General features: G+C 38.9%; 1 protein-coding gene across 6 annotated transcripts in view; it reads left to right on the forward strand.

Moving 5' to 3' along the window:
* LOC132155835 (kin of IRRE-like protein 3) overlaps positions 1-22,001 on the forward strand; it is a 238,197-nt gene that overhangs the window by 169,296 nt on the left and 46,900 nt on the right. For all 6 annotated transcript variants that reach the window (XM_059564555.1, XM_059564556.1, XM_059564559.1 and 3 more), the window contains exons 4-5: positions 6,182-6,339; positions 16,963-17,113. In XM_059564555.1, the coding sequence (XP_059420538.1) occupies positions 6,182-6,339; positions 16,963-17,113 (309 nt within the window). The remainder of the gene's footprint in view (positions 1-6,181; positions 6,340-16,962; positions 17,114-22,001) is intronic.

Raw genomic sequence — 22,001 nt, forward strand, 5'->3', positions numbered from 1 at the left:
AGACCGACATTTAGGTAGTTTTTTGCTGAGGATCTCTTACAGTGCATATGCTGCAACATTTTACATCAATAAATGGACATGATATTTGTTTGTTTCTCTGCTGTATGGCTCAGAAGAGCATGTCATATTTACTAGTTTTACATACTTTCATGTTGCTTTTTTGTCATTATTGCAGCTGAACAGCATCCATATTCGGGCACAAAGGAAAGTCTGTAAAATTACTCCATTTGTATGGTTTCAAAGAAAGAAAGTTAGTTGAGATTTGGAATGAAATGGTGGTGAGTAAATTAAGTAGAATTCATTCAAATTGTGAAAGCAACTGAGAGAGTGTTAAGAGAAAATCATTGCATGATATAAAAACAGAATTATGGATTAAGGTTTTGCCAGCCAAGTGGAAGGTGGAAGAATTGCAGCCCACTGGCCAGTAATTAAAAAGGAGCGATTAATTCCTTGCTGCTGACCCACTCATGAGAGCCAATTTGGAGCCATTAGGGGATGCAGAGTATGCAAACAGTCCGGTAATAATGATGGCTTGCGTTGCTGCAGGGTTGCCCTTTGTACCGCTGTCAGACTAAGAGTGTCGGGGAGAGCTGAAATTAGATAGGGAATGTCTGACAAAGCCTCAACACCTCAGCTCGAAATAACAACTCCTTCCTTTAATGATCAGTGCCATTTGTAGTGCATAGGCTCAGCCATTAGTAGTGACAGACCTATAGCAGATGAACAGTGTACAGCCGAGGGACGCTGAGGTCTGTGAAGATAAATACAGGCTCACCAACTTGTCTTGGTACCCAAAGCTCTCTTTTAAATGTGTAATATGTCTGGTTTCATATTAGGAGCTCAAATAATCTCTTTTGAGGCGAACAATCCTTCTTTTAGTAATTGGGCGATATTAAATTCATTACAAAATCTACCAGAGAAAGAATCATCTATCACTATCATTTTTGCGACAAAAGGTAGTCAGTTGGAGCTGTGATTTGGCTGATATAATTTAGTGAAAAAATAAAATCCCTGCTCTGCTATGACCAGCCACACTGAGAAAGTTTCTAATAAAAAAGGTCACTTAATCTGAATGCCCTTACAGTATATACATTAAAATAAATCTCCTATCAAGGACATCTACCTCAGAAATGCCATTAATTTTGTTGCCAGTGTAACTGGCTGCATTTAAAATGGACTATTATGTGAAAATAACCATCCTCAAGAAAGAGTCATGGACCTCCTGTAAAAAAAAAAAAAAAAAAAAAAAAAATATATATATATATATATATATATATATATATATATATATATATATATATATATATATATATATATATATATATATATATATCATAGTGGTAGCTACACACCTCAAAATTCACTGTTATTAGTTCTCATTTTATTGCTTGTCTTTATAGTTTTTTTATTATTTTGAGGAGGAGGAGGAGAATATGAGGTGGTGGATAGTCATTGACATGTTTTATTAATGCAACTAGAGCTCTCATCAACATTGCATATTATTGTGTTTGATTTTTGGGATATTGCATTAAAACATGCTAGATGGAAATAATGCAAATAAACATTCCAAACGCACCCACTTGAGTAGATTTATGCAGATTAGTGTTGTTAATCTGCTTGTCACTTGATTTAAGACACATTAACTACAATGGGAACACTTTTTAAATCCCAAAATATGTATTGAGGAAAATCATGTAGCAAGTTTGTTGTCATGTGAATAATTTGCTCAAAGAAAACATGTTGCTCGTGTCAATCTGAAATGTCTCTGTCAGGGAATTGAAGACAGGATGCAAAATGCAAGTAATGGTTTATTGACAAATGAAAAAGGCTTCAGCTGGTGGCGGGTGGCGCAGGGACCTCAATGACAATGGAGTTAAACCAGGCAGAAGAACCATTCGGCGGTTCTTATGTATTCTAGATTCTTATGGTCGGTCCATACTATAAAAGGTACCCCCGAGCCTTCTTACCAGTGGTGCCATTCTTCCAATGCCAACATGACTGCCAATAACTCTCAGTTACCAATATCATAATTACTTTCGGCAGGGGATAACCGATGGGACAAAAATTGCTCATGGGTGCATCTTTTCATCTGTGGGAGAATGTTGGGATAGCACAGCACCTACCCCCACCTCAGACACGTCAACCTCCACCACAAACTGACGTGATGGATCAGGGGTAATTAAGATGGGGGCTGAAACAAAGCAACCCTTCAGTTTGGCAAACACAGCCTCGGCTGTATCTGACCACCTGAACGTAGTTCTGGGGGAGGTCAAGGTGGTCAGAGGTGCTGCTAGTTGGCTGAAGTTTCAAATAAAATGCTGGTAGAAGTTGGCGAACCCCAGAAACCTCAAAAGGGCCTTAAGGGAATCTGGACTTGGCCAATCTCCCACAGCCTTAACCTTCTCAGGATCCATACGCATTCCCTCAGTCGAAACAATGTACCCCAGAAAAGGAACAGACTGTGCATGAAAAGCGCATTTCTCCACCTTGACAAAAAGCCCATTCTCTAGCAACCTCTGAAGCACTCGTCGGACATGCTGCTAGTGTGCCTGGAGAGAAGAGGAAAAAATCTATATGTCATCGAGATAGACATATATGAACTGGTTGACCATATCTGACAGCACGTCATTGACGAATGCCTGGAAGACCGCTGGGGAGTTGGACAAACCGAAAGGCATGACCAAATATTCAAAGTGCCCCCTGGGGGTGTTAAAAGCGTCCTTCCATTCATCCCCCTCCTTAATGCGGACCAAATGATAAGCATTACGTAAATCCAATTTCGTGATGATTGATGCTCCCTGCAACCTCTCGAAAGCTGAAGACATCAACGGCAAAGGATAAGTACTTTACCGTGATGCTGTTCAGTCCCCGGTAATCGATACAGGGTCACAGAGACCCATCCTTCTTCCCCACAAAAAAGAACCCCGTCCCCGCTGGAGAAGAGAAAGGGTGGATGAACCCTGAAGCTAGAGAATCAGAAATATATTGCTCCATAGCCTCCCTTTCCGGAACGGAAAGTGAGGTCTTCTCGGTGGAGATCCCACCCGATAGTAGCCTCATACTTACTATCAGGCTTGGCCTTTTACTGGACATCTCCTGGGATCTCTGCCTTCTCCTCCTGGGAAAGCCGAGCTACCTGCATGGGCTTGTGATCGTAGACAGGGCTGACCGCATCCACGCCGCTGACTCGTGTACCAACTGGATTTCTCGGAGTATGACTGGGTAGGGTCCAACGCTCTACTCGGGACAGTCGTGCATCTACTCTTAGTGCCAATGGAATAAGTCCATTGAGAGAAGTCGGAAGGTCTAGGGCGTAGATCTTTCTCTGGACACGGTCAGCCAAACCATGCAGGAACATGTCCCACTGCACCTCCTCGTTCCATTTACACTCTGCCGCTAAGGTTCGGAACTCGATGGAGAAATCCGACACCGATCTCTCTCCCTGTCGCAGGTCCACAAGCATTCTGGCCTCTTCTCTCCCGACGACAGCCTGATCAAACACCTGTTTCATCTCAGCGGCGAGCCTCTGGAATGAGGCGCAGCATGGGTCTAGGTTTACCCACACCACTGTCCCCTATAATGCCGCTCTCCCAGTCAGCAACGTTTAAACGAATGCGACCTTGGCTCGTTCATTGTTGAAGGTCCTGGGTTGAAGAGAAAAATGCATAGAGCATCTTGTTAGAAAAGCTCTGCAGTAATTTGGCTCACCAGAATATGGTTATGGAACAGGAAGGCAGGGTTCCGGCTGGGAGGGGCTCTCTGGTTGTGTGGGGGGAACGGACGGCGTGGGCGGCGCAATGAGAACTCGCATGAGTTGTAGTTGCTGGGTGAGCTTGGAGACCTGCGCCACCAATTCCTGTACAGCGCAACCTGTGTCAGTAAGGTTCCTCTACTGGGAATCCATCCGATGAACGCTGACGCTGTGAAATTCCTTCAGCGATGAAGAGGGGTTACTCGCTGCTTCCATAGTGGTTAGATTGTTCTGTCAGGGAACTGAAGACAGGAAGCAAAATGCAAGTAACGGTTTATTTACAAATGAATGAGAAAGGCTTTAGCTGAAGGCGGGAAGTGCAGGGACCTCGATGACAGCACAGGATGGGTGAGATGGTGAGTTGAGTGCGCTGATGAAGGATGATGAAAGGTCCAGGTGATGACGAAGTAATCCACAGTGAGACACGGAACCAGACCAAACCCACGAGAATGAACGCTGAACAGGAGCGAGACAGACATGCAGCACTGAGGACCTCAAACAACAATCTGACAAACAAGAGACGAAAGACAGGGCATTAAGTAGGCTGTAGGAATTAGATGCAGCTGCTGCTGATCAATGATGATCAGCGGTAACGCCCACATCAAACAATTAGCGTGACGTAAACATGAGACGAGCAGGAAACAATGCATTCATGAACCGTGACAGTCAATGTCACAAAACTTCACGCTATTTATTACTTTTAGTTAAAGGGTTATTTCACCCAAATAGCAAAACCATGTCATTAATAACTTACCCTAATGTTGTTCCAAACCCGTTTTTGAACTCAGAGGGAGTGTCAGCCACATTAAAAAAAAATTACAGCTTAAGTCATTTGTGGATTAATGCATATTGGAGACTCGAACATCGAATGATTCGTTCGCGAACCGGATATCACAAACTGCTTTGTTTTGAACTCTCTCTCACAACAGACACGGAAGAGAAGACAATGCTGAATAAAGTCATAGTTTTTGCTATTTTTGGACCAAAATGTATTTCCGATGCTTCAAAAAAATTCTAATTGACCCTCTGATGTCAACATGGACTACTTTGATGATGTTTTCCTTACGTTTCTGGACATGGACAGTGTACTGATCACACAGCTTCAACGGAGGGACTGAGAGCTCTGGGACTAAATCTAAAATATCTTAAACTGTGTTCCAAAGATAAATGGAGGTCTTACGGGTTTGGAACAACATGAGCGTAAGTTATTAATGACATAATTTTGCTATTTGGGTGAACTAACCCTTTGAGAGCCTCCACAGCTTCCCGAGTCTCTACAACTTCCATTTCTGGTTTGCACCAATTTTCTCATAAGGGACGATTTTGTTATCTTTAGCAAATGGGATGAAAAGTTTTGGATTGTGTTTGATAAAAAATATTCCCTAAATTATTCTTACAAGTTGAATAGAAACCTTGCCTTTGTGGCTCAGACCTGTAGAAGTATATAAAAATCCAGTGTACACATGGCTTTATTGTTTTCCAAAAGTTTTCTTGACTTGCAGATCTTTAAAATTCCATCTGTGGGAATAATTTATATTGTTTGTGTGCACAGCTGAATGTACTCATTGAATAACTCAACAGTGTAAGCAAAGAACAGCTTTCTTTTTTTTTTCAGGCTAATTAAAGACCTCGGTGATGAACAATTCTGAACATCCCCTTGACTGTCATTATCTTTTTCTTTGCCGTGCCTCCTCTCATTGTGTCCTTTTCTCTTTCTATCGCTCTCAACTTCTCTCCGCCAGCTGCTTACTAAGTTTGATTTTCTCTTGCCCCAGATCTGTTCAGTAATGAGCATGCGGGCCGATCAATAATTCACTGGAGTTTGCATAAAATGCAGGATGATTGGGTTATGGTGTGTGATAAACTGAGAGCGTGATCTCAGTTTAACACACTTCATGCACTTGTTTTTCTGCTGGTCTTAACAGCCCTCACACAATGTCTCCTGGCTGCTCTTAGATTGCCTCTATGCCCCCTCAGTCCTCACTCGTTTTATTATGCCCATTTCATGTGAACATTCGGCTGCTTCTCGCTCCAACTCACACTGCGATGATGACACTCTATAAGTGCAGATCAAATTAAATAACTCCACTATGATCAAGCCTTGCTTCTTGATGCTCAGCACACACTGTTCAGAATAACGTCAAATGCTAGAAGTTGGTTTCCAATTGCAGTGTTATTATTTTTTTTATTTTTTTTTATTTTTTCTCCCTGTGCAGATGATATGAAATCATCCAAATTAAAATGTGCAAGCACTGGCAGTGACTTGCTAACCTTTGGACGTTTTGTAAGTCTAGTTTCCCAGAGGAAAATCTTGCAGCTCAGAGGTTTATAATGTAGCACAAGTTCATATTGAAATCTCAGAATTTTGAGTGCAGCCTTTGGTATCTTGGCAGATCTCCCAACATTATTTTCCTTTTCTGTCTTGTGTAGTTCCACCTGATGTCCCCGTTATCATCGGAGGGCCCGTGGTGAGCCTGAGAGCGGGTGACCCCCTCAATCTAACATGTCATGCAGACAATGCCAAACCTGCTGCCTCGATCATCTGGATCCGAAACGGAGAGGTGCTGAATGGAGCCAAGTATTCTAAGGTAAGGTTTGAGGAATATGTACTAATCATGATCAGTTGAAATTAATATGTATTAGTGTCCCACTAGCCACTGCATTGTGTAAATATGACAGTATATTACACTAGCCCCTGAAAGGTGCAAGGATTTATATAGCATACACACCCATTATTATAGGAGTTAATATATTTATAGTGAATGTGATTTCACCAAGTACAACATGTTCCTGTAACAACATTCTTGTTGATCCTGGAACAATATTCGGAACTGCGACCAATCAGAACTGCGTTACGTTTACAGGAAATTTTAGTTTTAGGCTGACAACCAGGATTAGATGCTTCAATACCCTTGTTAATCAGCTATTGTTTCCTTATGATTTCTATGATATATTTATATGGATATTATGGATAATGTTAGGTTTCGGGATAGGGTTAGGTCTATGTTTTCAGACAGGAATGTTGTTCCATGATCCACAAAAGATACAGTAGATACAGGAACATGGCTTATGTATCATTTATGTAGGCAACAGTGAAAAATAAATGAAAAAAATAAATATTGCATTGTGTGAAAAGTGATTTTTCAGACGTACAAAAAGGGCATATCATGGGAGCCCATTTGGCAGGAGCATCTGTAGACTGTTACGATTATGACACAGAGCATTATAACACCTGGACAGTTGGAGCACAAAGATAATCTTCAACATCTGCTCTGTCCAGGCAAACACCTGACCTGAATATTATCAAACCACTATGGATAGTTTTGGAGAGAAGAGTGAGAACATTCAGCTAGAGATTATTCAGAAGTTTTTTTGAATGCAACACAGCTTGCAAGCTTATTATAATAAAGTAAACTTTGATAAAAACATTCATAAAGAAATGGTGCATATTTCCAAGATATTTACATTTTTTGACTAACCCCTGTACACTCTCAAAAAAACAATAAAAAAATAAATCAATAAAATAAAAGGGTACAAAAGCTGTCCCTGTATGGAAGCGTATGGGTAGCAATATTCAATTTGGGATGTAATATGCAAAATGACAATGCATTTCTGTATTTACATTTACATTTTCCAATACATTTGTGCAACGTTTGGTGCAAAATGAAAATGAAAATTAAATTACATAATTTTCATTTGCCATTTCATACACCAGTTTTAATATGTCAAATGAAAACTAATTTTAACGCTTTATAAGTTGCAAAATTAAAATGAATATGTATTACAGAAATGATAAGATATGTATAACATGTTCAAGCAAAAACTGTGGCAAAATTTTCATTTAAATGCTATTTCTCTTAAATGCATTAACACTCACAGTCAAGACACTTACGATTGCATTTTCATTCAGTGTCCCGCAATGAATGTAGCAAAATTCAATGTGCACATTGAAAATGCATTCCGAGCCGCTCACGTGTCCGCCCCCTCCCGCCATGTCAATCACTGTGTGAACAAGGCGGGGCTTGCAGAAGGTCAGAGACTCAAATCTCAAGAAGAGGATTCAAGTGAGAGAACATGGACAAGACAGTTGGTCCGTGTACATTTTGATCATTTCAGTTTATGGCTTTAATATTTAATTTGCACTTGTGGGCGGAGCTGAAACGCTGCTTTCATATCTGATTGGTCAAATCGCTCCACCTTCAACTCGGTCTTTTCATTCTTTCAGAATAAGAGTCAGTGCGAGTGAAGCACTGTAATGTCTGAAACCACCGCTCACTGTTAATAAGCATAATACTTGAATCAGATGTAGCTGGGCACATAATTCGTGCCCAGCTAAAAAAAAAAGTAAATAAATAAATTGGATGGGGATTCTTTTTGCATCTGACTTATTCATACTGTATGTGTGTGTGTGTGTGTGTGTGTGTGTGTGATATATATATATATATATATATATATATATATATATATATATATATATATATATATATATATATATATATATATATATATATGTATATATATATATATCGCTTTTTTAGCCAAAATAATATGGTATATGCTGGTATCCCACTCATCGTGAGAGCCAACTGTGGTCATGATTGCTAGCACCATCTGCACTCATTCTCTTTAGCCCTTAGCTCCATTTGATTGGAAGAAAATCCCTGGAAATCCAGCCTCTAACTGAAATGACAGAGACATGTTTTTCCTCCTTACACTGCAAAATGTGTCAACACAAACAAACAGATGGCAATAAAAGGCAAAGCCATATTGTTTTCCCACAAATTAATTGTATTTGTTCCTTTCAAAAGCCATATTGTTCCTCTTATAAAAGGTTTCTCTCCCCTATATTAAGCTGATGTCTGTTTGTGTTTATATGTGATCTAGCCCAAATCCATGTGTCATAATTATGTTTTAATGCAATCAAAGAGAAGGGTCTGGCTGCAGACTTGCACTTGCACTCTCAGACACTTGTGCTTCCGCTAGCGACGTCACTTGCAGTCTTAATTTTTTTTTTATTTTGTTCTATTTATTGATAACTTTTTGTTTGAATCTCTCAACATTTTACAACAGTAGTCAGGTGGTGAAGACAAGAAAAAAAAACATGCGTGTTGCCAGTGGTGATTAAACGATTAAAACTATATTAGTAGGCCTACTACTATAACGTACAGGGTCTTATAAGAAAAAGACAAGACCGGCAAATCCATGGCCAAAGAACAGCAGAATATGACCACAGTGCACGAAGTCTTTCGTTAAGCGTTTTCCTCCTGTAGAAAAAACAAACACTTAATATGGCATTATGTATTAAGATACATTAAGTTCAATTAAAAGACCAAATTCGATATATAGTTATTATTTAATGTACTACAAGGCAAGCAGATGGCTATGAACACAATGCACAAACTTTGTCCTCCCATACAGCAAAACACTTAATGTGGCCTAATAACAGACTAAGATGATAAAGACAATTCAGTAGGCCTAGCCTATATGTCTTTTTGTTGACTCAACGTATATAAAGACCAGCAAATATGAACGTGCATTATGAAATGCATTAAGTGATTTTAAAACGATCAACTCTGTACAGGCAAGCAGACGAGTACAGAACGCAGTGCATTTTCCTCCTATAGAAAATCATTATAAATAAAGCACATAATGTATATTAATGGACAAAGACAGTGAAATAAACGAGTTGTAGACAGTTTATTCTGGAAAAATGCTTAATGCGAAACGTTGCGTGTTGCTGGGCTCACCTGCATGCCTGTACATATTAGTTGTGTATTTTTATAATGTAGAGAAGCATATTGAGTTTGGCCTTTATCATCTTAGTCCATTATGCCACATTTTGCGCTATGTGAGGAAAATACTATATGCATATTCATTAAAATAATGAACTTTATATTTAATTTGATATTTTAATAGCATCTTAATACATTAAGCAATGTTAAGTGTTTGTTTTTCTACGGGAGGAAAACGCTTAGCGAGAGACTTTGCGCAAACGTTCATATTTTGGTCTTCTGGCCACGGATTTGCCGGTCTTGTCTTTATCTTGCAGGACCTTGTACGTTATAGTAATAAATTAGGTTTAATCGTTTAATCACCACCACAGCTTTTTGTCTCCATTGGCAACACGCACGATTTTTGTCGACTGCAAGTGTCACAGGTAGCGGAGAGGGCAAGTAGCGATTGCAAGTGACTTTGTAATTTAGTTTATTTTTTCTTGTCTTCGCCACCTGGCTACTGTTATAAAATGTTGGGAAATTCAAACAAAAAGTAATAAAAAATTCAAATAAATAAAAAGTAAAGACTACAAGTGACGTCACTAGCAGAAGTGCAAGTGTCTGCGAGTGCAAGTGCAAGCCTGCAGTCAGACCCTCTTGGAATCAAAACTCTTATTTCATTTCATCTTGCCAATATGATCTTCTACTGGGTTCAATCTGAGGTAGAAAGCAGCGGCCGAGTAATAAGGTTGAGCGTGATTTCACCAAGTTCAAAAATTTCCTGGATCAACATCCTTGTCGATCCTGGAACAACATTCCAATCAACCAATCAGAATTGAGATTTAACTTTTGAAGAAATATCTGTTTTAGGCTTAAAATCAGGGTTAGCTGCTTCTACACTCTTGTTAATCAGCCATCATTTCCAACTGATTTTAGGAACAAATTATGGGTATGGTTAGGTTTAGGGGAAGGGATTGGGTTAAGTTTATATTTTTGGACAATATTGTTGATCCAGGATCATCAAAATATGTTGATTTAGGAACATGTCTTACTTGCAAAATCATGGCGACCAAGTAATAAGCACAGCCATATAAATAAGATCTTCTCTGCGACACCTCCTTCACCTATCTCATCTGATTATTGGCTGTTTCTAAAGAGCAGATAAAAACCAATGATTTAGCAGGTGTAACTGAATGCCGTACTGCCCATCAGCACACTTGTTAAAGGAAGTGCTGCTAATCGAAAGATGAGCCCCCCCCCCCCCCTTTTTTTTTTTTTTGTTTTTTTTTTTTTTTAGCACTTAGCATGGTGATGGGTGTCAGGGACAGGACATTGTGATGGATATAGGCAGTTGGGCTTCCTAATGTCTCTATTCATGCTATTTTAAAGCAAAGCAATGCAGTCAATTAAGCCACAATCACTAGGTCTGAATAATGTAGAATGGGAAACGCAGACACACTCTCAGGCTCACAATCGGGACAAATGAAGGCCAAAGTCTGTATGAAGTATGCAGTGAATATGTCTTTCTGTTGGACTGGCATTTCTGCTATCGGAGATGCTTATTGATTCAAATAACTAATGTGTCATTCTTCCATTGCTGAGGTGTAGGGTTTTCTATTGGCCTCTGAATGTCATTACCTAAACAGCTGCAGTAAAACACTGATGGTGCAGTAGAATTTTGAAATGAATTTCAGAGAGGTCAAATAGGGTTTTTAAAGGACTTTCTATAGTGATGTGGCTCATTTTGGGGAGTCCAAATGAAGAGTTTGGTTCCAAAGCGCGATTAAAACCTTTTTCCGCCAAAATCAATATTGTATCTGGTCAGTATTGAAAAGTACATTTTTTATTTTATGCTAGTTATTAGGTCATGTTTTCATGTTTTTCAATATGAAAATAAATTGAATATTGATTCAATGAATTTACTGCATTTTAAGAAAAAAAGTATCATGGATTTATTGCATTGGGGGGGGGTAATACAATTTTATAATAAATCTCTGAAAATCAAAAGATGGGTTTGAATTTTTAATGTTATTATAACCTACAGATGCTATGTGAAAGTTTGAAACAGAAAATAGTGGTTTCCATCTTGCCACTTTATTGCTAAAGAAAACACATTTTTACTCAAATTAATCAGAATGGATTTATTGCGTTTTGGAATAAAACTCTTCAAGTTATCTTTTGGCATTGCTAACATAACTAACCAAAACAATCAACTATTTTAAAGACAAATATAATTATGTTTTAGTACCCATTTTCTCTGTATGGTGTTCACTTGCACCATTTTGTTTTTTTCCTCCTCCTCCACAACTCAGAGGTGTTGGCGCAGTTGATAAGACACATGCCTTTGGTGTGAGAGACCCAGGTTCGAATCCACTGTGAGACACCAATGTGTCCCTGAGCAAGACACTTAAACCCTAGTTGCTCCAGAGGCGTGCGACCTCTGACATATATAGCAATTGTAAGTCGCTTTGGATAAAAGCGTCAGATAAATGTAAATGTAACTCCTCAAAGCATCCCCTTTCCCTCCTCATCTGTTTCTCAAATTTAATTTTACCCCCATGAATTCATCCCTGCTTTAATTTATGTATAATTAGTGCAGGCTTTTTTGAATAGTAATGCCCACCATGAGAGAATATTTCAATATTTCAGATATTCTAATTAACTTTAGCATCAAACTGAAACTAGCTAATCGTTTAACGCTGCCGAAGCAGGTAGCATGTGGTGCAGCTCTGTAGACTCAAGAGCTTCACTGTCGCCTTTCACGCTTTTCTTTGCCAAATTTAGCCTCTTCTGTTAATGCTTGAAGCATCAATCTTCCTCCACCCCTTCAGTTCTACCCCCTCCTCTCAGCAACCCCCTCTTAATTAACCTTGCGGTTTTGCTACTGAAATTAAAAACGGGAGAGGAAATAAGTAAAAAGGCATCTAATTAATTGCACCGTAAAATGGTGGAAATTAATCAGAACTTGAGGTGCAGGATTAAATTAGTTAATCAAAGAATGACTTTTAACCCCAGGAACAGAGACAGAACTTTACACTCTTTTTGAGAGCAATGGGAAAACAAAGCCGCAGAACACTTATCTCTCTTATAGTGAAATTAATACGTCGTAATAGGTGGCGAAACGCCTTCCAGCGACAGCCTGCGTTTAAAAACACGTTAAGGGACTTTGCAAAGCATGCTAATGTTGCCTAAATTATTAGTATCAGTGCGCCTTGAGGTCTAATCAGCAAATTGCTGCCACTTTGTTTCCCAGGCGTCAACCTTAATTTCACACAATTTTTGTCTGCACACTTCAAAAGGATCTTTACTGACATTTGCTAACCTTTAAACTGAGCAAACGGCTAGATGAGGCCAACGCAGACACTTTATTTTCTGATTCTGACATTTGACAAGGTACAGGCCCATTTGACATGTACATACAGCTGAGGCGTTGTGCCTTAAAACACACGTCTAGTTTTGACATTTCTAATTCTGTCTCAGGCCTCATTCTTAAGCTGTATTCTCCACTCATGATTCTCAGCCTTCACTGCCTGTAGAGAGAGCTGACACGCTCCAGGCTGCACCTCCAGAAATTATCTATTTGTAATTTTGAGCTATTTTCATCCCGGTCCTGGTTAAGTGTTGAGTCCTTGGCTGTTTCAGGCCACATTCAAGATTAATGACTTCAGACAGGCCCTGAGCAATGAGGGAAACAATCCGGACTGTGTCAGGCAGGATATTACATTGACACATCCAGCGGCTGACAGCTTGTGTCTTTCAGCTGGTGAGGTGAGCACCTAGTCTGCGGAGCAACGGCCATCACACTCGCTGCTCCACTCTCTGACAAACACAAAATGCAGTACAGTTTGGAATGGCCTACATTTGGTGAAACCCTTTCAGTAGAATCACTTTGACAATGCAATACAATCAGTCTACCAAGGAATTATTTTATTTTATTTTATTTTATTTTACTTTATTTTTTTACATTTTCTAACATAAGTATTTATGCAAACATAGGCTCATTAAAAATGTGCTTCTGCCTACATTTTTGTACCAATCTAAAAATGTACTTATACATAAAATTCACTGGAGTTTCCAGCTGACATAAACACTAGTGGCAGTAAACCCATAGCAATTTGTATTCCTTGTCTCACAAGTTATGATTACAAGGGCATATTATTGATTAATAAAGACTTTTTTTTGAGTAGAATGTTGCAAAACACTTTTAACATAGTGCATGATTTGTAAACTTATACATGCTAATATTTGCATCTCATAAGCAGCTCTATAAGTATGGATTTTCTGAGATAGTAAACTTGCTCAGTAGTGCACCCGGTACAGCATTGCACTTGTGATGTAAAGGGCTCAGGTACGAGCCTGTAAAACACGAGTCACGATAAAAGAGCTCAAAAAGCAAGCTAATATAGCATGGTTCCTTCAGCAAATGTGTGTTTAACTCATGTTTTCTTTTGCTAATACTACTGGTAATATTTAATGTTGTTGGTACAATCTCATATATATGCATGCAGAATAGACATACAGCGTAAACAAATGCATTTCAATGGGATGTAGATATAATGTCTTTATATCATGTTAAGCTAATAAATAAATATTATCTTTAATATTTAACTATATTTAATATTATTTATTAATATTTATATTCACAATCTTACCAAGTTTGATCCTACCTGAGCACCACCTTCAAATTCAAAATGGCTGCCACGTTAAAATATTTGATGCATTTCAAACTGGATATAACCCTCCGAAGGGCACTTTGCAATGAAAACAATCATGACCGCTATATTGAGGGGTCATTCCAAACCAAAGTGCTCAAAACTGACCATTTTTAAGGGCCCTTCAGAATGAAGGTTTTGAAGGGTACAACTGATGGACACTTCGGGCTCCCATGATCCTTTGCACAGGAAAGTTGTTTGGATTCACAGAGTTTAACTTGACCTATAAATATATGTACTATTGTACAATTTTTATACTATTGTAATATTTATATGAGTTAGATTTGGTACATTGTTACAGTCAAAATGACACTGCTTCAAAAAAAATCCATGCAAATGTTTCAAATACATAGACACAATATACATTACAAATACATACATTGTATTACATTACCTATACAAATTATATTTAACACATTATATTTAAATAAAAGACAAGTCAACCAGTGTGAAAAATGTGCAATAAATGCGCCTTCTTGATCATCTCGTTTTTTTTTTTTTTTTTACGCTACACCCTTCATCCCTTCGAAGCTCTCACTCCATAGGGTAGACCCTTTAAAGGGATTAGGGCATAGGGATGAGCCCTTCCAAATGGAATGCAGGGATTGTTGTTTACTTTTACTAATGGGTATTTCTCACCTGAGCATCACTTTCTGTTTCCAAATGGCCACCATGTGAGGAGAGGCAATAGCAGAAGCTTGTAAAGATACAATATGAATTGGTTTAATGCTTAGACAGGACACAGGACAATGTTTTAGATTTACTAAAGATTATTTGACTACCTGAAAAGCCTCTTTTTTCAGTTGTGAGAAAGGGGGGAAATGCTTGCCATTTCTGGAAGGGGTTCTTTATCAAGGCCTTTATGGCACATATAATAACCCATTCTCTGTGTGTTGTATATATATATGCCCCTCTCTTTTTTATCCTCCTTAATTGTGTCTCACACTCTTTACTTTCTTTTTCTTGTTCCTCTTTGTTGGTGGGATGGTCAGTGTGAGGTTTCATTGCTATATTTCAGATCAGTGGCAAGAAAAGCAAGAAAAAAAAAAGAAAGTAATTACTACTATTAGCAAGCTCCCTATCACTGGCCTGTGCATGCAATGGCATGACTAATTATTAGCGAGTGACTAATATGACTCAAAAGAACATTATTCTTCTAGATTCGTTGGGAGAGCTGATGACATTAATACATGGTCTTCTAGAAACACAGATGGGGTCTTGACTGGCCAACCACACAAGTTAGCACTGCTGACGTTAAAAGGCCACAGGCCGCTGTGTGGGTTTGGCTGAAGGGACATTTTACTGGAACACTTTGACATGCTGGAAATAAAGTGAACAATGTACATAGATAGATTTCAGTGGTAAAAACAGGGTTTACATCCCAAAAACATAGCATACAGTATGTTGTTCTCAAATTTATAAAATCATCTTTCGAAAGATTTTAAAGCAAGCTTTTTCTCAAATAAAATGTCATTACTCAAAATATTCACTATATATATATATATATATATATATATATATATATATATATATATATATATATATATATATATATATATATTACCGTATTTACAAATACAAAAATAAAGCTATTATTTGCTATCATTATTTTTATTATTATTATTATTATTTTTATTATTATTTTTATTATTATTATTATTATTATTATTATTATTATTATTATTATTATTATGTTTGTACTGTGATTTATGTTTTTTCATTATTTATATATATATATTGTTTATTAGATGTTGGGGTCAGGAACCTCAAGCTGTGCTGTTTACAACATGTATTTAGCTTGTATTATAGATTTGTTTTGAACAGCATGTATATGTATTTATTCATATATTTTTGCTGTATGGGGTCATACATCTAGTGCAAGATGCTAATTAGACAAACCCTGATCTTGATAGCAGCAGCTTTAAAAGTCAATGGAAAGGAGAATTAAATCGAAAGACAAAGTAAGAGATGAAGAACTAGTGAGTATCATAGTGCATCTCTAAGGTAAGCCGGGGAGAATGCCTGCTGGGAAGGCCTATTTATTCTGGTGGGTTACTGTTGTGTTGGCCATTCTGGTTAGCATCTCTCTTTCTCTCCGCCTCTCTATGAGTGATTGCTGTATGGAATGTGGAATGGAGTGTGGATTCTGTCGAGCGCTTCCAGATGGAGCTGTTCAAGGCCTAGCACAGACTATGACCACTGGAAATGAAGATCGATTCCTCTGTGGTGCATATCATGCCACACACCAAAGCTCCACTCTCAAACTGCAAAAAGGAGCCCCAAAACATGCTGTTTTCTCCCAAACACAATTGGTCCATGTGCAGAGAGACCATGACATGACTCTTTCATAGGGAAAAAGGGCTTTTTTTTTGGAATGCCAGCCTTGGGACTGATTTTGAATTATGTTCTTTTGTGTCTTTCACCCTCAACACTCATGAATGCAACTGAAAAATTCACCAGTTTTGCTTTTCCTTTACTTTCCATATAGTAACATCCATAACCAGAGTATCTATTTTTTATTATTTAATATTATTTTTATTAATGTTTTATTAATTTAAATTATTTAATTAACGCATTTTTTATTACTAGTAGTAGTAGTGGTGGTGGTAATAGTAGTATAATTATTTATTAGATTAGATTAGATTTTGTAATTATAGCATGTTTATTTTATTAATTACAATACATTGTATATATAATTATTTCCTTTTTTTAAAAAAATTCAATTACATACAATTAAATAAAACAGTTTAACTGTACATAACCCTACTTTATTCTCTTCCTTTAGGCTATTCTTCGAGATGGGCGAAGGGAGAGCACTGTAAGCAACCTCTACATTTCAGCCTCCAACATTGAAACTGGACAGATCATCTTCTGTCGGGCGTCCAACAAGGCTGTGCCCAATGGGAAAGAGACCAGTGTCACTATAGACATCCAACGTAAGTGATGCCACTCTCAGAGTTGTCCTTTTTTTTTTTTTTTTTTTTTTAATTGCACAAAGTCAGCATTTTTCTTTCTCTTTAATTTTGAGTCATGTTTGCATTTCACTGAATCAAAACTACTGAATACATTGTGGTAGTAATATAAGAACACTTACATTTACTGTATTAATGGGATATTGTCTGCTGGATTTTCATTATTAATCAGTGGTGTAATGTAACAAAGTAAAAATACTTATTTTGGGAGTATCTGTAGTTTTTATATTTCAGCCAACTTTTACTCTTACTCCACTACATTTCCTAATTAAAATGTATACTTTTACTCCGATACATTTCCCCAAAGTATATTTGTTACTTACTACAAAATAGTCAGAAGAACACAGATTTCAGGAAAGCAGGTTTGAGAAATTAGTGGTCTGTCATTTGCAAGTTAGACTCCTAAAAATACACCTTTGTTAATCTGCCATTTTATGCATCTGCATATGCTGTTTAAATGAAACCATGTTCCCTCTGAGATACAGAAATTGTGTAAGTACAGCACATGCTATTTCAGATGCAAATTCCAGAAATGTTTTCTTATGTTGGAATGAAAGACACTAAGTACCGGATGAAGTGATTCTTTTTATGATTGGACATTAATATATATATATATATTACAAACACAAATGTGCATCTCAATAAATTAGAATGTCGTGGAAATGTTCATTTATTTCAGTAGTTCAACTCAAACTGTGAAACAAATGCACACAGACTGGAGTAGTTCAAGTCTTTGGTTCTTTTAATTGTGATGATTTTGGCTCACATTTAACAAAAACCCACGAGTTCACATCTCAACAAATTAGAATATGGTGACAAAACACCTGCAAAGGTTTCCTGAGCCTTCAAAAAGGTCTCTCAGTTTGGTTCACTAGGCTACACGATCATGGAGAAGACTGCTGATCTGACAGTTGTCCAGGAGACAAACATTGACACCCTTCATAAGGAGGGTAAGACACAAACACTCATTGCCAAAGAAGTGCTGTATCCAAGCATGTTAATACATTATACATACATATATATGTAGTGGGTCAGGTGGTGAGTTTGGGAAGTGTACCTTTAAGGTTTGCTGATTATTGGGATCAGGTGGCGTAAGTGACGTGTCCCTTTAAATGTGGGGAGATATGAACAGGAAAAACATGCGGTGTGAGTTGAAGGGTGAGTCTTATTGTGTATCAGTTGTGCAAACGGGAGGAGCTCGGTCTGACAGCTGCTTTTATGGTGTTCAGTAAATGGAACCAACAGTGACTATCTTATAGAGACTTGCTTTCACAATAGCAAGTGATTGGACGCAGGTGTTGCAGCAATCTCGGGCTGGTATCTGCATTTATGGTGTCCAGTAAATGGTACCAGCAGTAGAGCACGTACAGAAACTTGCGGTCATCATAGTAAGGAGTGATCTTACACAGGTGTTGCGCTCAACGTAAGTGGCGCAAGTCTTTGTGGAAGTTCACGCCAGTTCGTTGCGTGATATTAAAGTCATTGAGCCGCTTACCACAGCTCATTGTTTGTTTGTTTTGTAGCTCGGTCTGGGGTCTGTGTTTATGGTGTCCAGTAAATGGTACCAGCAGTAAAGAGCTTACAGAACTAGCGTAGTGATCTTACGCAGGTGTTGCAGCAACGTAAGTAACGCTGACCTTTTTTTTCCTTTTAGATAAAATGTATAATTGTTAGCGCTGATTGTTTCCTGTTTTGTTAATATGTATGAATAGAAGCAACAATAGAGAGTGTGCACAGCTTTCAGTCATCCACATCGTTTAATTAAATTGCTATGGGGCATACGACTTTGATGCAAAGAAAAATGTAAGTTTTATCCAGCTTTTTGCCTTAATTTTCTAATCAGTTATTTTAAATTGTTATAGCATCATAAACCATCTTTACTTGTGATTTATAGGAGGATTGCCCACGTCGGTCACTAGCCACTGTTTTTCCTGAGCTTAATCATAGTTTTATTTTTTTTTTTTTGTGTGTGTATGTGTGCGTCCTGAGGAGCGGCTACTACCAGTGATGACTTGGATCTAGTTGGGCTTAAGCCATTCTAACATTCGGCCTATGGGCATTGTGCAATATTTCACTTGGAAACAGTATCCATTTTGTAATGTAATGTTCACTAGTGAAGTGTGAAATGCTGTGTTGTGTGTGTCTGTATGGTAGTATTGGTTTGGAGTATTTCTTGCAGTGTTTGAGTGTTCTGTGAGCAGTACTTATTTAGTAGACTTTATGCACTGTAGATTTGATATTGTTAGACTTTATATCCTGTATCCATGCACTATGATGCTTTAACTCACTGTGATCTATTTATTGTAAAATTGCTTACTGTTACCTGGAGGGAATATTTGTCTATTTTTACTGCCAATCATTATATTGATTGTTTAATAAATTTATAATTGAGTACATCAGTCCCATGTCCCTTCCTTCACTGGATACCACCTGCCTCAATATCTAAGAAGGGAGTGTGGGTTTTTGGGGTTTCTAGTTTATCTATACAAATTTGGGCGTGAGCGCCCCCTGGGGGTTACATTTGGCGTAGTCGGCAGGATAATTGGGACTGGTGTAATATCTGTGAATTTTGTTTTTGTTTATGTACTTTTTTTTTTTGTTGTGGTTGTTTTTTTTGTGTTAATAACCAAGGTTATATTGATTACAGGAAAAACAGTGGCTGGGGAGAGGTGCCGGGACGACGACACTCTAAACATATAAAGTGGTTTGTGTTTGGGGTTTAATTGTTTCTTTGGTGTTTTTCTATTCTGCCCAAATACTATAGGCTATGGAGGATCAGGTTAGACTTTTAACTGAGCAGATCCAACAACTTCAAGCAGACAATGAAAGACTTCGGCAGGGAAATGTAGTACCCTTAGTGGATACAAATCAGGGAGAGCCGAGTCGGGCAGTGCCAGGTCCATCCGGTATGAGGTATGTCTATGTGCCCAGAGAACGCAAATATCCCAAAATTTCTGGTAGTCCAGGTCCGGAATGTCCTCCTCTGGAGGAATGGGTTGAAGAGGTTCGTAAATGTTTACAGGCTAGACCTATGTCCCCTAGCGAACAGGCATACTTCGTATATGATCTCCTGGAGGGGGAGGCTAAATTGGAGATTAAACTTCGTCCAGCTACCGATAGGGCTGACCCCGAGAGAATTTTTTTGATATTATTGGAGACGTTTGGCTGTGCACACTCATATATTGAGGCCCAGCAAAAATTCTTCCAATGCCGCCAGCGTGAGGGAGAATCGTTGCGTGAGTTTTCCCATTCCTTAATGGTCCTAATGGAAAGTTGTCAGCGTAAAAATTCAACTGCTATTTCAAACCCTGACTCAGTTCTTCGTGATCAGTTTGTGGAAAATGTTCGAGACAAAACGTTGCGTAGAGAATTGAAACAATTCATTCGCCTTAATCCTAACTCGCAGTTTTTGGAGGTGCGTAAAGAGTCATTTCGTTGGGCTGATGATGGGGAGAGTGCCCGCCCCGTGCGCGCTAGAGCTTTCTCTTGCGATGTTAGTTCGGGGGTAGTAGGGGAATGGGGAGCGGAAACCCAGGCCGTAGCTGCAAAACCAAACGATGAATTAGCTGAACTTAAAGATTGTTTGCGTAGGCAACAAACTCAATTGGACACCATTTTGAAACATTTGTCTTCCGGTCCAGTAAATTCTAATCTAAATAGCAGACCAAGTAATCCATCCAGACGTTACAGATTTGAAGCTGATGGTCGGCCTATTTGCTTGCGGTGTGACCAGGCTGGACATATGGCCAGGGACTGTTCGACAGTTCGTCGGCAGGGACCATGGGTACGGAGTGATTCTGGTCAGAGGGCAGCGGAGAGTCAATCCAGTGGGTTGCAGGGAAACTAGCACCCTCTAGTGCATGGAGCCAAACACTAGACGGGGCCTCAACAGGCTCAGTTTCTTTCCGCCCGATACCACCTTCTCATTCTGTACTTATAGGACAGTGTCCGGTGGCTGACGTTAAAATGGGAGGGGTGCCTATCGCGTGCCTTGTTGACACCGGATCTATGGTATCTACAATCACAGAATCTTTTTTTAAAGAGCACTTCCAAGTTCAGGGGCAAGACCAGTTACGCTCCTGTGGATGGCTGCAGTTAAAAGCAGCCAATGGGTTGGATATCCCCTATCGCGGCTATTTAGAGCTGGACATAGAAGTTCTGGGTAAGGTGCTCCCCTCTGTAGGTATTCTGGTCGTTTATGACCCACCAAATCTCGGGTCAAAATTAAAAAAAAACACTGTCCCAGGTCTTATTGGAATGAATGTGCTTCGTTGTTGTCTGCGAGAAATGTTCTGTCAAGGGAGCACAAGTTTGTTTGCTTCTTCTGCAGATGTTCCTTCAATCTGGAAACATGCTCTGTTGGCGTGTCAAAGCTTTGAAGACTTGGCAAACTCTGGCTTCTTGGGTAAGGTTTCCACCCCCCCAGGGGCCTCTATTCTTGTGCCTGCTGGATCAATGAAGTTAATTCCAGCTTTATGCAGGCAAGGGCTTTGCCCGTTGATTTCCGCAGTGTTGATAGAACCAGGAGAGTTAGAGTGGCAGTTGCCACCAGATTTGCTCATTCCCAGTTCTTTACTCCCCATGGGTGATGGCACAGTTGATGTTCCGGTCGTCAATGTGGGAAAGGAGGATCGGTGGATACGGCCACGCACCATCTTAGGGCAAATACATATGATAGAGGTATGTTCTGCTAATAAGTCCATTTGTTTTCAGGAAGAGGATGACAACCAGGGCTCTGTTGTTGTCATCCAGTCTGTGGAGGTTACTGCCTCTCGCCTTCCTGGTCTTGCCAATACGACGTGGCCTAATTTGACAGACTTGGAGCAGCAAGAGGCGAAGTCCTTGCTCCAAA

This window comes from Carassius carassius, chromosome 13 (assembly GCF_963082965.1).
Source record: "Carassius carassius chromosome 13, fCarCar2.1, whole genome shotgun sequence".
NCBI lineage: Eukaryota > Metazoa > Chordata > Actinopteri > Cypriniformes > Cyprinidae > Carassius > Carassius carassius.